The sequence below is a fragment of the Fusarium phalaenopsidis genome, assembly GCF_050370095.1.
Source record: "Fusarium phalaenopsidis strain FUZ10S chromosome Unknown contig_32278, whole genome shotgun sequence".
Taxonomy (NCBI): domain Eukaryota; kingdom Fungi; phylum Ascomycota; class Sordariomycetes; order Hypocreales; family Nectriaceae; genus Fusarium; species Fusarium phalaenopsidis.
The window spans coordinates 1137402-1151429 of record NW_028145417.1 but is presented as its reverse complement, the minus strand read 5'-3'; the positions used below and the strand labels follow the sequence as shown (position 1 = coordinate 1151429).

General features: G+C 54.5%; 3 protein-coding genes across 3 annotated transcripts; all 3 read left to right on the top strand.

The window, feature by feature from the left end:
* Nucleotides 1-4251: 4251 nt before the first annotated feature.
* On the top strand, nucleotides 4252-6108 carry LRP88_00965 (uncharacterized protein; the record flags this gene model as incomplete). Its single annotated transcript, XM_083237667.1, has 3 exons — nucleotides 4252-4600; nucleotides 4672-5976; nucleotides 6035-6108. The coding sequence occupies 3 exons, from the start codon at nucleotides 4252-4254 to the stop codon at nucleotides 6106-6108; spliced, it is 1728 nt and encodes a 575-aa protein (XP_083106172.1).
* Nucleotides 6109-6901: 793 nt separating this feature from the next.
* On the top strand, nucleotides 6902-8423 carry LRP88_00964 (kynureninase; the record flags this gene model as incomplete). Its single annotated transcript, XM_083237666.1, has 3 exons — nucleotides 6902-7046; nucleotides 7115-7452; nucleotides 7503-8423. 3 exons carry the CDS (start codon nucleotides 6902-6904, stop codon nucleotides 8421-8423), a joined length of 1404 nt encoding a protein of 467 aa, XP_083106171.1.
* Nucleotides 8424-9323: 900 nt separating this feature from the next.
* On the top strand, nucleotides 9324-11831 carry LRP88_00963 (uncharacterized protein; the record flags this gene model as incomplete). The annotated part of the gene is made up of 7 exons (XM_083237665.1): nucleotides 9324-9448; nucleotides 9600-9745; nucleotides 9800-10768; nucleotides 10822-10929; nucleotides 11407-11535; nucleotides 11590-11733; nucleotides 11791-11831. 7 exons carry the CDS (start codon nucleotides 9324-9326, stop codon nucleotides 11829-11831), a joined length of 1662 nt encoding a protein of 553 aa, XP_083106170.1.
* Nucleotides 11832-14028: the final 2197 nt, after the last annotated feature.

Sequence of the window (14028 nt, the reverse complement as noted above, 5' to 3'; positions counted from 1 at the left end):
GGAACCAGTCGTGCCAAACTCACTCGCCTCTTGCGAGGTGCGACTTGATCAAGTCGCATATACAGCGACCGCGGCGCTCTCGAGAGCAAAAGAATTGGTTTGCGACAACGGCTGTCGCTGTCGTGCTTCGACGCTGAGGCCAAGGCTTCAGGTTGGAAACATGGGAGCCTGTAGGCTGGGCGCTAACAGTTGTCCTGCAGAACCAGCTGCAGGAGTGTTAGAGAATCGCTCCGTCCGGTTGGTCTGTGTTGGCGGCCTGTCCACCTGCATGGGGCCCCCGTCTCGAAGAGGACTCCTGTTTCAGCCTGGACTATCAGGGGGCCTTTGTGTCGCAGAGCTTGATGGTGATGTTCATGCAGGGGCTGAGTCAGACTCCAACGTCGGGCATCATGGGCCAGCCAATTCGTCCCTAACAAAATTGGGTTTTCTGAAATAGATTGAGTCCTGGTCAAGGGCGTCATCCTCATTGTTTCTCATGCACGCTGTCAACTGTTATAAGCTGGATGCTGACTGATGAGCGAAACAAATCAGCAAGGGTCATGCTGGGCACTCACATTCTGCGTTGTAACAAACTCTCGTATCGGGCATTCCGGATTCCATAAAAGGAACAATGTGACCTCCTTGTTAATCAACAACTTTTCTCGCTGATGGTTGATGGAATTTCATCATGGCTCGAAGGTGTCTCGCCCCGGGCCTCTTTCTCGAGCCTCAACCTCGTCCTGGCCAATGTCATCAGATCCAACCGTGCATCATCTCGCGCCGTCATCTCTTCAGTATCATCCGGGGTCTCAAGTGCCGGACCCCATTGTATTGGCGCGCCGAGACGGTCCGATATCCATGGGACTTTGCAGGAGTGGATGTCTTGTTCAACTTTTTAGTGGGTAAAAACATCAACAGGGAGTTGAAGAAATCATCAAGTCCAAGTCATGTGGATTCAGTTCTAGAAGGTAGGCACGTGGGGGCAAGAATCATCCTCCTTCCATACCTATGGTTGTCGGAACGATATTCTTAAAGTGCGTTGCTTCAAGTTGCCACTCAAATAAGTACGTGCGGTTCTTGTGTCGATGATTTCTAGGACACCACCTAAGATCTCGTTATTTTAACCCACTTCCATCATGGTTTCGAAAAACCATGAGAGGATACAGAAAAGAAAGACCAAGGCCTTTGCTTGCCCAATCTCCCCTTGAAGAACGACATCAAGATTTCAACACCGCCCCCAAATTCTTATGTTAACGCGGCTAAACACCACAGAGGGAGCCGAGTCACCTCTTCCCTCACCTTGATCTGTCACCGAAGCTCTCCAAAATGCGCTCCAATCATGCTGCTCACCGAACCCTAAATCCTGAGCATGAACGACGAGGCCCAGAAGCGCGGATCCGTCATTAGCGCGCTTGCGGACGTGATGGTCAACACTGAGGCTCCACGATGTCGAGATCCACCCGGTCCAAGGGAGGCGAGCGATTGCAGATGGGATGGGGGGCACGGGGGACGGACGCTAGGAGGACAGGGGGCGAAGCTCTTCCAAAGGGGTTCAACGAGCTGCTTCATGCAGTTGTCTGTGAGTGAGGCTCCTCGCTAGACCTTCCACCGAGCGTCTCCGAGACCAAGGGCCAGTGACCTAAGGTCGGAGCTTAGCTTACAAGCGAGCCAGAGCTGAGATCCGTGCCGCGCAGATGCCTGGTTGGGTAAAAGGCCTGCGATACACTGCCGTCGCGGTCCAGATATGTGCCGCGCGCTGTCATAACTTGGCTTTCTGTGCAATGAGGCGCTGGGATGTGTTGCGGCTCCGACGCGCCGTGTCACAGGGATGCTTGTGCAGCCCCTTTGGAGTATCTGAGTCTGGGGTATCGAAGCCGTCGCATAGTACACATGTCAAGATCTGGGGACTACACGCAAGATTTCTCACGATACGTTGTTGACACAAACATGGGGCATCTAGTTTTCGGTCACGGGGCCGGTCATGATAAAGTCCTGGTTTGCCAACTTCGGCGAATCCACCGGGGCTCGCCGTTTTTTTACCTAGGTGAGCGAGCAGCAACAAGTCAAAATGATGAAATTGGACAATTAGTCAGGGGCGCGGGATGAGAGATATACGACGACAGCCTATGTCACGGATTGCAATTCGATTACAGCGGCAATTTCACCATTCGTCCATCGCCCTCTGGCCCAAGGCCTATTCAGGTAATACCGCGTTTTGCTCAAGCGGCTACCATGTAGGAACACAAACCGTTGACCGTACAGTTGCGCTAGAAACTACCCAAAACAGGCCAAATGATGCTATCGTCTGGGGGCGCGCCGTTGTCGGTTCTGTATAACGTTAATAAGCGATGAATTATCTCTGTGGTGGGCCAGTCCACATGAGCCCTCGCTTCGAGCTGAGCCCTCTCTCATCAGCCTTTGCTATGTCACATGTCTTGCTGCTTCAGTCAAAAGGATTCACCGACACACCGACATACGTGCAGGTGAGGCATGGGGCTAGGATCTGGGTTTCGTGATCGCGAGAAACCGGATTCACACCGAGCAATGACCTTGAGGTTGCAGCCAACACGCAAGGTTCAGATACCAGAATGCATGCCTCCAACGTGGATATCTCCCACGCCCATCAAAGCCACTATCCGCAAACGTGGGAAAGATGGGTTGAACAGCCTAATTGGCCAGGCCTGCATCATATCCTGGATGAATGGATCTTGAAAAGAGGGCTGGACGAAAGGGCTTGAAAACCGGGGACGGAAAGTACAGTACTTGCAGTTCCCGTGCTCCGGATGCAGAGATCAAAGTACCGCCTCACATCAATCTTATCAAGAGAAGCCACTTTTACACGCGGTCAACGGGGGTCTGATGGGGGGACCTCCCACCAGCATCCATCGTCAAAGGCCTCAAGCTCAGGGATCAGAGCAAACCCACACATCATGGATCCCAATGCCACGTCTTGTCGTGAAGTGAGAGCCGGACGTCCGGAGAAACGCCGGGGTCTTGTATCGCCCCGTCGATGGACGGGAACCGTGGGCGCGTTTCTCGATGCCACACACAATTGTCTTTGATTTTGCGCCATGTCAGGTTCTGGACGAATGAGGAAAGAAAAAGTGCAACTGTGCAAATGCAAGCGGCGGTAATGACGCCAATTGGTGGTGGTAACGGAATCATGCACGTCGCCCGGAGGTTCGTCGTCTATGGGTGCGCCGCCGGCCGTGTACAGACCGGCACCTCCGGTTGTCCCTTCACCTGCTCACCGGCACCCACGAGCAAACAAGAAGAGTGAAAGAATCACAGTGACCATTCAGTGGAGTGTGAGGGTGGCAGACGCTGGAATCCCCGAGTTCCAGTAGACGCGCCAAGTGAAATTTTTGCAAATTTACTGGCCGCACACGGCGAAGACTCCGGGTCGGAGGCGAATTCCGGTCCGGTCCATCAAATTGGGCAATGATTTCGGAAAAAGCTTGGAGAAGAATTTGGAGAGGAAAAGTGACTGACAGTGACAGAGGAGGGAAAAAATTTCCAAGGGTTCCCCCCTCTGAGCTCCAATCTTTTGGAGCTATGTACCATGCATGCACAGTCTCAACTTGGTGATTCTCGAGCCCTCAAATCTGAGGTGCCACCTCCAGAAAAGCTTCCCAGTGGGCGTCATCCTGCTTAGTGGCCCCGGCTACAGTAGCGCAAGCAGTGGACGGAAGCCCACGCCGACCCGCCCCGCTATCGAGCTAAGCTGGGAGGGCGGGCAGGGCACCTGGGAACCTGAACTTTTTAGTGGGGAAAAACGGGACGGCCAGCGAGCAGGAGCACAAGCACGAGCATCAGAGGCCATGGCCATGCCCATCACAAGAAGATCGATGGAGGACGGGATGTCTTATCTCGCTGGCGATGGGTGAAGGGGTAAAAAAAAGGATCAACCACAAGTAGCGAGGAATACGTACCAATTTTTTCTGCTGCCTCTGACTGTGGCTCACTCCCTCCTGCTCCTGCTCCTGCTCTCCACAAACCCGGCCGGCCGACGCCCTGGCCCTTCCCGTCGCGCGCATCCAGTTACCTAATTCCCTCTGCCCTCCAAGCTCCGATTCCCTCTTGCCCTCTCTCCGTGATCGATTCTCCTTCGACTCACTCCCATCCGTCACCAGCCCCATTCGCTCGCGACGCCTTCGTCTGGTTCAGAGACCCCCTCTCTTGTCTCTCTCCTACTCCTCCTCTTCTCTTCTCCATCCTCTCTTCTCCTAATTGCTCTCAATTGAGCTTTCTCTCCCCCTCCAGACCCTCACAATGGCTTCCTCCTCGCGAGCCATGATGACCCTCTCCCGGGTCGGCCAGATGGCCCCCAGCAGTCGCATTGCGACTCGCACCCTCTCCACCGTCTCCAAGGCCTCCACTCGACCTTCTGTTGCCATGAAGCTGAGCAACTCTGGTCGCATCGCCTTCCGAAGAGCCTACGCCGACGAGGCTCCCAAGCCCAGGCCTGGCAAGCTGCGAAGGACCCTGCGATGGACTTGGCGGCTCACCTACCTCTCCTTCGGCGCTGCTGTTGCCTACACCTGCTGGGTTATCTACGACGACCGTCATCCTCAGGAGCAATTCCAGCCTGATCCCTCCAAGAAGACCCTTGTTGTGCTCGGTGAGTAAAAGAGCGCGCACACAGCTACCCCGATATCCCGAATTGAGTCACTGACGCAATTTCTCTTCTAGGATCTGGATGGGGCTCCGTCGGTCTCCTCAAGAACCTCGACACCGAGAACTACAATGTCATCGTCGTCTCTCCCCGCAACTACTTCCTCTTCACTCCCCTGCTGCCTTCGTGCACCACGGGTCTGATTGAGCACCGCTCCATCATGGAGCCCGTTCGCACCATCCTCCGCCACAAGAAGGGCGCCGTTAAGTACTACGAAGCTGAAGCTTCCTCCGTTGACCCTGACCGCAAGGTTGTCAAAATCAAGGACAACACCGAGGGCAAGGGTCCTCACTCTGAGACTGAGATCCCCTATGACATGCTCGTGATTGGTGTTGGCGCCGAGAACGCCACCTTTGGCATTCCCGGTGTTCGTGAGAACAGCTGCTTCCTCAAGGAGATTGGCGACGCCCAGCTGATCCGCAAGAAGATCATGGACTGCGTTGAGCGCGCCTCTTTCAAGGGCCAGTCCCAGGAGGAGATTGACCGCCTCATGCACATGGTCGTGGTTGGTGGTGGCCCTACTGGTGTCGAGTTCGCTGGAGAGCTGCGCGACTTCTTCGAGGACGACATCAAGAAGCTGATTCCCGATATCAGCCACCGCTTCAGGGTCACCCTCATCGAGGCTCTGCCCAACGTTCTCCCCTCCTTCTCCAAGCAGCTGATTGAGTACACCGAGAACACGCTGCGCGAGGAGAACATTGACATCAAGCTCAAGACCATGGTCAAGCGCGTCACTGAGGACTTTGTCGAGGCCGAGTGTGTTGGCCCCGATGGCAAGAAGCAGACCCTCCGTATCCCCTACGGTCTGCTCGTCTGGGCCACTGGCAACGCCGTCCGCCCCATTGTCCGGGACCTCATGGGCAAGGTTCCCGCTCAGAAGGAGTCGCGCCGTGGTCTGGCCGTCAACGAGTACCTGGTTGTCCAGGGCACTCGTGACATCTGGGCTGTTGGTGACTGCGCCGTCGCCGGCTATGCCCCCACCGCCCAGGTCGCTTCCCAGGAGGGTTCTTTCTTGGCCCGTCTCTTCAACAACATGGCCAAGACTGAGTCTCACGAGAGCCGCATCAAGGAGCTAAGCAGCAGCTTGAACCTCAAGCAGGGCAACTCGGCCGAGGTCGCCCAGGAGATTGAGACTCTGGAGAAGCAGCTTCGCCGCATCAAGGACGTCAAGCCCTTCAGGTACTCTCACCAGGGCAGTCTGGCCTACATTGGCAGCGAGAAGGCTGTCGCCGATGTGCCGTGGTTCAACGGCAACATTGCCAGTGGTGGTAGCCTGACCTACCTCTTCTGGCGGAGTGCCTACCTCTCCATGTGCTTCAGCAGTAAGTTTTCCGGATACCCAAGCCAGATATGGAGGCAAAGCTAACTTTTGACTTTCAGCCCGGAATCGTGTCCTTGTCGCTGTGGACTGGCTCAAGTCCAAGGCCTTCGGCCGTGATGTCTCTCGCGAGTAAACCCTCGATCGACAAAACACTGTTACGCAATGAGGTTCGATACCCTGAAACGGGCTGCGGTTGGCCAGGAGCCTTGAAAGAGCTCGAGGCTTATGCAGCCCTTGACGATCTGTTCTTGGGAGGGTGTACTTGGAGCATTGTGCATGGGTCTGTGAACCCGATTGGGCTGGACTAATAGACGTCTGATTAGACTCGGGCTTGGGCTAGGATGCTTCACTCTGTAAACCTTCAGTTGGTCTTTTTTGTTTACACATTTTTCTTTGTTCACGGATATAGATGGGATTGTATGGAGAGAAACCCTTGTATGACATAGCTAGAGCGGACGGAAAAGCAAAGGGGGGTGGGAGATGAGTTTAAAAACACCAATCAACATGAATCCATATCCTGGACAAAGAGGCTGGTGATGTCTGGATCCGGAACGCCTTCAAAGGTGTGCCTTTACGATAAGACACGTGCAATACCGGCCAATGCCGAGCATATGATGCCTAATCCACCCGACTCCAAGGTCAGTGCCCATAGTGACACAAGATAGTAGTGCATGTGAACCCATTCCGAATGCCGGCTTCCCCATGCTATTTTCGTCATGAGAAGCCGTTTGCCGGGACGGGCGTAGCTCGGGGGTCCGGGATCCAGACTGCGGGGCAATAGGTCCCCGCGTCGTGCCGATGTGCGGAGCATGCCTGCTCTCAACGACGTGGGGAAGAGGGAAATCGCTGCTGGACAAAGAGGCAGACGCCGAGTCAATTGCGCGACAACTTCCTGATCTAGCACTTGTCGTGTCCCTACCTTGGCCATGAGTGACCAGTCTAGGCTCTTCGGCCGGGATCTCACGGCCCAGCTTGACCGTGATGACGTTCTCCGTCACCTCCGCGATGAGTTCAACATCCCCTCCAAGGCCGATGTAGCACGGAGCACCTTACCCCCTGACACCACCACGGGCAAGTTGATGTTCCTTTCAATGCCTCGATCCGTCTTACCTTGAGGCTAATTATTTCCAATACTCCAGACGCCAATGACAAGGCAATCTACCTCGTGGGCAATTCCCTCGGTCTCCAACCCAAGCGCACCGCCGAACGCATCCAGCAGTACCTTGCGACATGGCGCACTCAGGGCGTCCAGGGACACTTCAAGCCGCTCAAGGACTCTCCGCTGCCGACGTGGCTCGATGTCGATGCTCGCGCTGCCGAGATGATTGCGCCCATCGTCGGGGCGCAGGTCAGCGAGGTGGCAGTCATGCAGACTCTGACGGCGAACCTACACTTTCTAATGGCGGCTTTCTATAAGCCGGATATCAAGGGGCGCCATAAAATTATACTAGAGGGCAAGGCGTTTCCCAGTGACCACGTTCGTCGCCCAATTCGCATCACAGTGTCGAGGTTCTAACTAGGGGATAGTATGTCGTCGAGACGCAAATACGCCATCATGGCCTCCGTCCCGAAGACTCCATGATCATCCTCGAGCCTCCAAACTCGGAAGACATCCTCTCCAACGAATACGTCGAGTCCGTCATCGCCGAACACGCCTCAACCACCGCCGTTCTCCTCCTCCCTGGCATCCAGTATTACTCGGGCCAACTGCTCGATATCCCGCATCTGACTGCCTTTGCTCGCGAGCGTGGCATCTTTGTTATCTGGGATCTCGCCCACGCCGTTGGAAACGTGCCGCTCTCGCTACATGACTGGTCCGTCGATGCTGCCGCTTGGTGCACCTACAAGTACCTCAATGGCGGACCGGGCTGCATCGGCGGCCTGTTTGTCCATGAGCGGCATACACGGGTTGACGATGATGGAAAGCACAACGTGAGGCTCGCTGGGTGGTGGGGAAATGACAAGAAGAACCGTTTCGCCATGAGGCCAGGCTTCAAGCCCGTCCCTGGAGCAGCAGGCTTCCAACTCAGCAACCCCTCTGTCCTGGACATAACCTCGCTCTGCGCCTCCCTCGAAGTCTTCGACCTGGCCGGCGGCTTGGGCCCCCTTCGTGCCAAGAGCAGGAAGCTAACAGCCTACCTCGTCTCGGAACTGTACCGCTTACCAGAGGACATGGGAGGATATTGGCGCATCATCACGCCGGGCGAGGAGGACCGACGAGGCGCGCAGATAAGCGTGTTACTTGCAGATGGGTTGCTAGACGATGCGATGGCCGGACTAGAGAGAAGGGGGGTCTTGGTTGACGAGAGGAGGCCGAATGTCATCCGTGTTGCTCCGGCGCCTCTATACAATACCTTTGAGGACTGCTGGGACTTTGTGGTGGCGTTCAAGGGGGCTCTTGAGGAGGCGTTGGATGCCAAGTGGAAGAGAGAACAAATGGACGAGTAGGCTAGAAAAAAGTATTGCTTCTTACTTTTGACGAGTTATCGTGGTGTTGTATTTGCTTCTTGCTGTCTAACTCATCCAGGTCCACATCATAGTGCCAAGAGGTAGGTGAGTGAGGAGGGGAGAGTTAAGCTATTGGTATGTCATGAAACAACGTGGTGTACGGACAATGGGTGTTCTTGTAAGTAATTCTCGATACTTCTAGTTGTATGAGTCCTTCATCTTCCGACTGGCTTATTGGGTCTGGCGTGAAACAATGAATCCCCAACGTGGTGTGCTCTCGTGCTGAAGTCGTAATATCGAGCATGAGGAAAGTAGGAGGACAAAGAGCTGCTGTGCACCACACGCCGGGGAAAAGGCCCCTGCTTTAACCAAGGAGCGGTTTTACAAAAAGACACAGCAGAATCTACACTCCAATACACAACGCACAGAGCTATTGCTTTCATACCATTTTGTAGAAATTTCTAAACTTGGTCTTCGAAGGACAAAGGCATAGGGTAGCCAGCTTCGGAAGATCGCTGTGGGGCGTTACGTCAGCAACAGGCCTCCTCTGATTGCCTCTAAGGACCAATAGAACTCGCCGGATTAGACCCACTCGGCGGACTTGCCGCAAGGCGCCAGTGCGACAACTTTTTTTTTCTTAGCGGCGAAAAAAAAAATAAACCAGGCGCGAAGGAATCGTAGGCTCACTTAAAACTTTCACCCTTCCTCACATCCCCCTTCCCTTCGCCATCATCCTCAACCCTCAGGCGCGCACTCCTTTCATCATCAAGAGGGAACATCTCGACTGATCGAGATCAAACTTTGCGTTTTACGCGACTCTCTTTGTCATTCTTGACACCCTTTCTTCCCCATTTCGCAGACGACTCCCCAGTTCAAACGACCCTCTCCCTCCCTAAAACGATGTCTGGCTACGAAGGCGGATACGGTGGTGGTGGTCGCGGCGGCGGCTACGGTGGTGGTGGCTACGGCCGTGATCGCAGTGATCGCGGTGAACGCAATGGTCACGGTGGTGGTGGTTACGGAGGGTGAGTACATTTTTCCCTTGTGATTTCGGCGCAAGTTTGGTGGTTTGGTCCGGAGACGCGGCTGCCTTGCGGCTGACGGCTGCGCGTCAATCCATCAACCATCGCGCCCTCACCGCATTCTTCATCGACTCATCGCTAACAAAACTCGCAGCCGAAACAACGGATACGGCAACGGTGGTGGCTATGGCGGCGGCGGTGGTGGTGGTTACGGTGGTGGTGGTTATGGAGGCGGCTACGGAGGCGGCGGCGGCGACCGCATGGGCGGCCTCGGCGCTGGCCTCAAGCAACAGGAGTGGGGTATGTGTTCTCGTCGTCCTTTTGATGTGTCTTTCACGGCTAACAATTCTGCAGATGTTTCCACCCTGCCCAAGTTCGAGAAGTCTTTCTACAAGGAGCACGAAGACGTCGCGAACCGATCCGACGCCGAGGTTGATGCCTTCCGTCGCAAGCACCAGATGACGATTGCCGGCAGCAACGTCCCCAAGCCTGTCGAGACCTTCGACGAGGCTGGTTTCCCCCGATATGTCATGGATGAGGTCAAGGCCCAGGGTTTCCCTGCCCCTACCGCCATTCAGTCCCAGGGTTGGCCCATGGCCCTTTCGGGTCGCGATGTCGTCGGTATTGCCGAGACCGGTTCCGGAAAGACCCTCACCTACTGCCTTCCTTCCATCGTCCACATCAACGCCCAGCCCCTCCTCGCCCCTGGCGATGGTCCTATTGTCCTGGTCCTCGCTCCCACCCGTGAGCTTGCTGTCCAGATTAAGCAAGAAATCGACAAGTTCGGCCGATCATCTCGCATCCGCAACACTTGCGTCTACGGTGGTGTTCCCAAGGGTCCTCAAATCCGTGACCTCTCCAGGGGTGTCGAGGTCTGCATTGCCACTCCTGGCCGTCTGATTGATATGCTCGAGGCTGGCAAGACCAACCTTCGCCGAGTCACCTACCTTGTGCTCGATGAGGCTGATCGCATGCTGGACATGGGTTTCGAGCCCCAGATCCGCAAGATCATCAGCCAGATCCGACCCGACCGACAGACTCTGATGTGGTCTGCTACCTGGCCCAAGGAGGTTCGTGCCCTCGCCACCGACTTCCTTCAGGACTTCATCCAGGTCAACATTGGTTCCATGGACCTTGCTGCCAACCACCGAATCACTCAGATCGTCGAGGTTGTCACGGACATGGAGAAGCGTGACCGCATGATCAAGCATCTCGAGAAGGTGATGGAGAACAAGGAGAACAAGATCCTCATCTTTGTTGGCACAAAGCGTGTCGCTGATGACATTACTCGATTCCTCCGCCAGGATGGCTGGCCCGCGCTTTGTGAGTATTACTCTGCCCTGATACAAACTGCAACTCTTGCTAACATTTGACAGCCATCCACGGTGACAAGCAGCAGAACGAGCGTGACTGGGTCCTTGACCAGTTCAAGTCGGCAAAGTCCCCCATCATGGTGGCCACAGACGTGGCCTCGCGTGGTATTGGTAAGTATCAAATCCCCCCTCCCCCTCCATGGCAACTTCCAGCAAAAACACCTGCTGTACTTTACTCTCGTGTTTAGGGGCTCTCTTGACTGTGCGAATCTGCCTGATAACCATGGTGTCCACTTGGTTCTCACCCAAACGAGATCTTGATCCGTTGTGTAGCCGTTGCGTTGCTCTGCTGCTATACTCGTGTTTCCACTCTTGTACCGTTCCCGCTTCCGTGGTATGAGCGTGGTGGTGGCGGCATTTGCTGCCCTTGATCAAGCTGCTGGCCAAACCAAGGCTTCTCGTCCCGGGGACCCGGTGACTGCATGCATAACCCAGGATGGCATTTGACGCACTTTGGATTGCCCCATTTCCGCCAGGAGTGAAGTACAGATGGCCTTGCCAATATGCTTAACTATCCATCTTCACCTCCCGTGCTGGAACGTTGCTATACAAACCCCTGCTTCGCCTGCTAACCATTCTTGCTCAAAGATGTGCGCAACATCACTCATGTGTTGAACTACGACTACCCCAATAACTCGGAGGACTACATTCACCGAATTGGCCGTACTGGCCGTGCTGGTGCCAAGGGTACCGCCATTACCTTTTTCACCACTGACAGTGAGTATCCCTGACTTGTCTCTTGTTGTTGAGATCAGCACTGACACATCACAGACCAAAAGCAAGCTCGTGACCTCGTCAACGTTCTCCAGGAGGCCAAGCAGCAGATCGACCCCCGTCTTGTTGAGATGACCCGCTACGGCGGAGGCGGTGGCCGCGGTTACGGTGGCTGGGGACGTGGCCGCGGCGGTGGCAGAGGTGGGTATCGCCGACGCTGAAGCAGCAAGACGCCTATCGAGCTGACTCGACCTCCAGCCAACGCCAACAACATGCCCATCGGTAACCGTCGGTGGTAATCCCTGCCATCTTGAGGCCTCCCTGGGCCTCGTTCACGACACGGACCAAGCAAGATGCCTAGCATTCTCTTCCCGGATCATGGTATCCCATAAAAGTATATGACACCCACGGCGTTTGTTAGTTAGAGGACAGGTGGTTCGACTAGACTTTGACTCGTAGTTTGCGAGTCTGGATCACGGTTTGCCTGCGGACCAATTTGGTGACGCATTGTTTGTGGCAGTCTTTTTTATCTATTTTTTCTTCGTCTTGTTTGTTACTCGGAGGTAATGGCTCTAGATTGGGATGATGATATCGGCTCGAGAGGCATGGCAAAGACTCGACCGGGATATGGGGGAAACATATCGTATTGGAGGCCTTCCCTCGTCAAGGAGGTCGATGACAATTTCGATGAGATTGGAGCGGCAAATGTTCAATAGACTATTGTAGTTGATACAAATGACAGAGCCTGACAGCACCTGCAACAACCTACCTACTTGTACGCACATCCATGTCACCTTGGTTAATCCATCTCGCATGTTGTGTTTGACGACTCTGCAACCGAGCTACACCGAATATACCAATAGCGCTGAGAGGGATTGAACCTACCATCCTCTATAACCAGAGGCAACGTCTACTATGCGCATCATTGTCATAACTTCAAGCACGACGGGCAAAGATGACTCGTCTTGATTATGCTCCCGAGGCTGGCTGCATGGCAACCTTTGAGGGACGTGTTGCCGTGGTTGATTGACTGACTCGACAGGGCAGAGTCAGAAGCCACGGCTTATACACACATGCACACACACTTACTGTGCATGCGTGGCTGACTCGCCATCCTGCTTGATTGACTCTTGTGTCGATGGATGATGTGGTGTGTTTGATTCTCTGCATCGCCGGCTCTTGCTGCCGATCTGGGTTGGTGTTTCTTGGTCACGGGCCATTTAGAAAACCATCACATCCATGCATGCGTAGAGCAACTCATGGTAGATCTGAGTGGGTGTTTCATGAGTCGACACAGGGCAGGAACAATGACGCCTCTCCGAGTTACAGTTTTGTCCTCGTGGTCGAACATGCCGACTCGCGTGAGGTTTTCTCCCCACGTTGGAGAGTTTTGTACGTCCTCGTTCTGATCTTGCAGGTGGGCGTCTGGGGAGTTGGCGAGTAAGGGGACTTGATAAACGGGCGCACTCTCTCGGAAACGGGGAGAGCGATATCGTGGAATTAGAGTTGACTCGATTCTCAGAGTGCACGGCATCTTCACTCGCGGCATTCTCCATCCCCTCTTCAGGCAGACTTCTCCATCAAGGCTTGAAGTCTTAAATCCAGAAGTTTGTTCCGTACGGGTCAGTGGAGATGGCCTCTCCCACGCCAGTCCTCCAGAACGATCAGCGTCTTGAGCTTTGTTACGACTCGTGCAGTTCCATCTTGCTCCAAGTTTTGTACTACTAGAATCATCACAGCTTAATCATTGCGTGCAGAATCCTTCGCCCCCTCTTCATCGAGGGCACAAGGTTTTGGATCCAGAACTTCTTTCCTTTAAGTCCCAGAGCCAAGGAGAGCTGGGACTCTCCTTTATCAATCCTCTTCGAGCAACCGGATTCTTATTCAACATGTCGTGGAACTAGAATTGATGTGATATAATCAAGATATACGGCATCGTCTATTCTCTCTCCAGAGTCCTCAGGGGTGCAGAGTTCTGAATCTAGGACTCCTTCTCGTCGAAGCCCAGAGCTCTGGTTCGCTCGAAAGGGGATTATAATCTGTATGTTCGCTATACCGACTCGTGTGATTCCGTCTCGCTCGGCATGTATCATCTTGTTCGGTAGATGGCGGTCGCCGTTGGAATCAGGTTCGCTCATCGCATTCTGTTCGGCTGAATGGGATGCAGGATAGGCAGCACTACGCGGTGCTAGATCGTCAGCGTTAGAAGGCGGGAACGAGTCTTCACCGACTCGTAATGAACACTCGTTTGTTTGAAAACTTGTACACGGTATCGAGGTCGGGGTCCGATCAGGGGTCGTTCGCATCGTTGGGCAGCGCCGAGTTCAGAGAAAGGAGAGAATCCATCGCAGGCCTCCTGACGGGATGGAGATAGACTGCAACTTCACGGTTAAGGGGTTAAGATGGCAATTTTGAGAACCTACATGGTCGTCGTTTGGTGTTTGCGTGCAGTAGAGGCATCCGAGAGACGTGTTGGAGCAGTCACAGATGGACCAT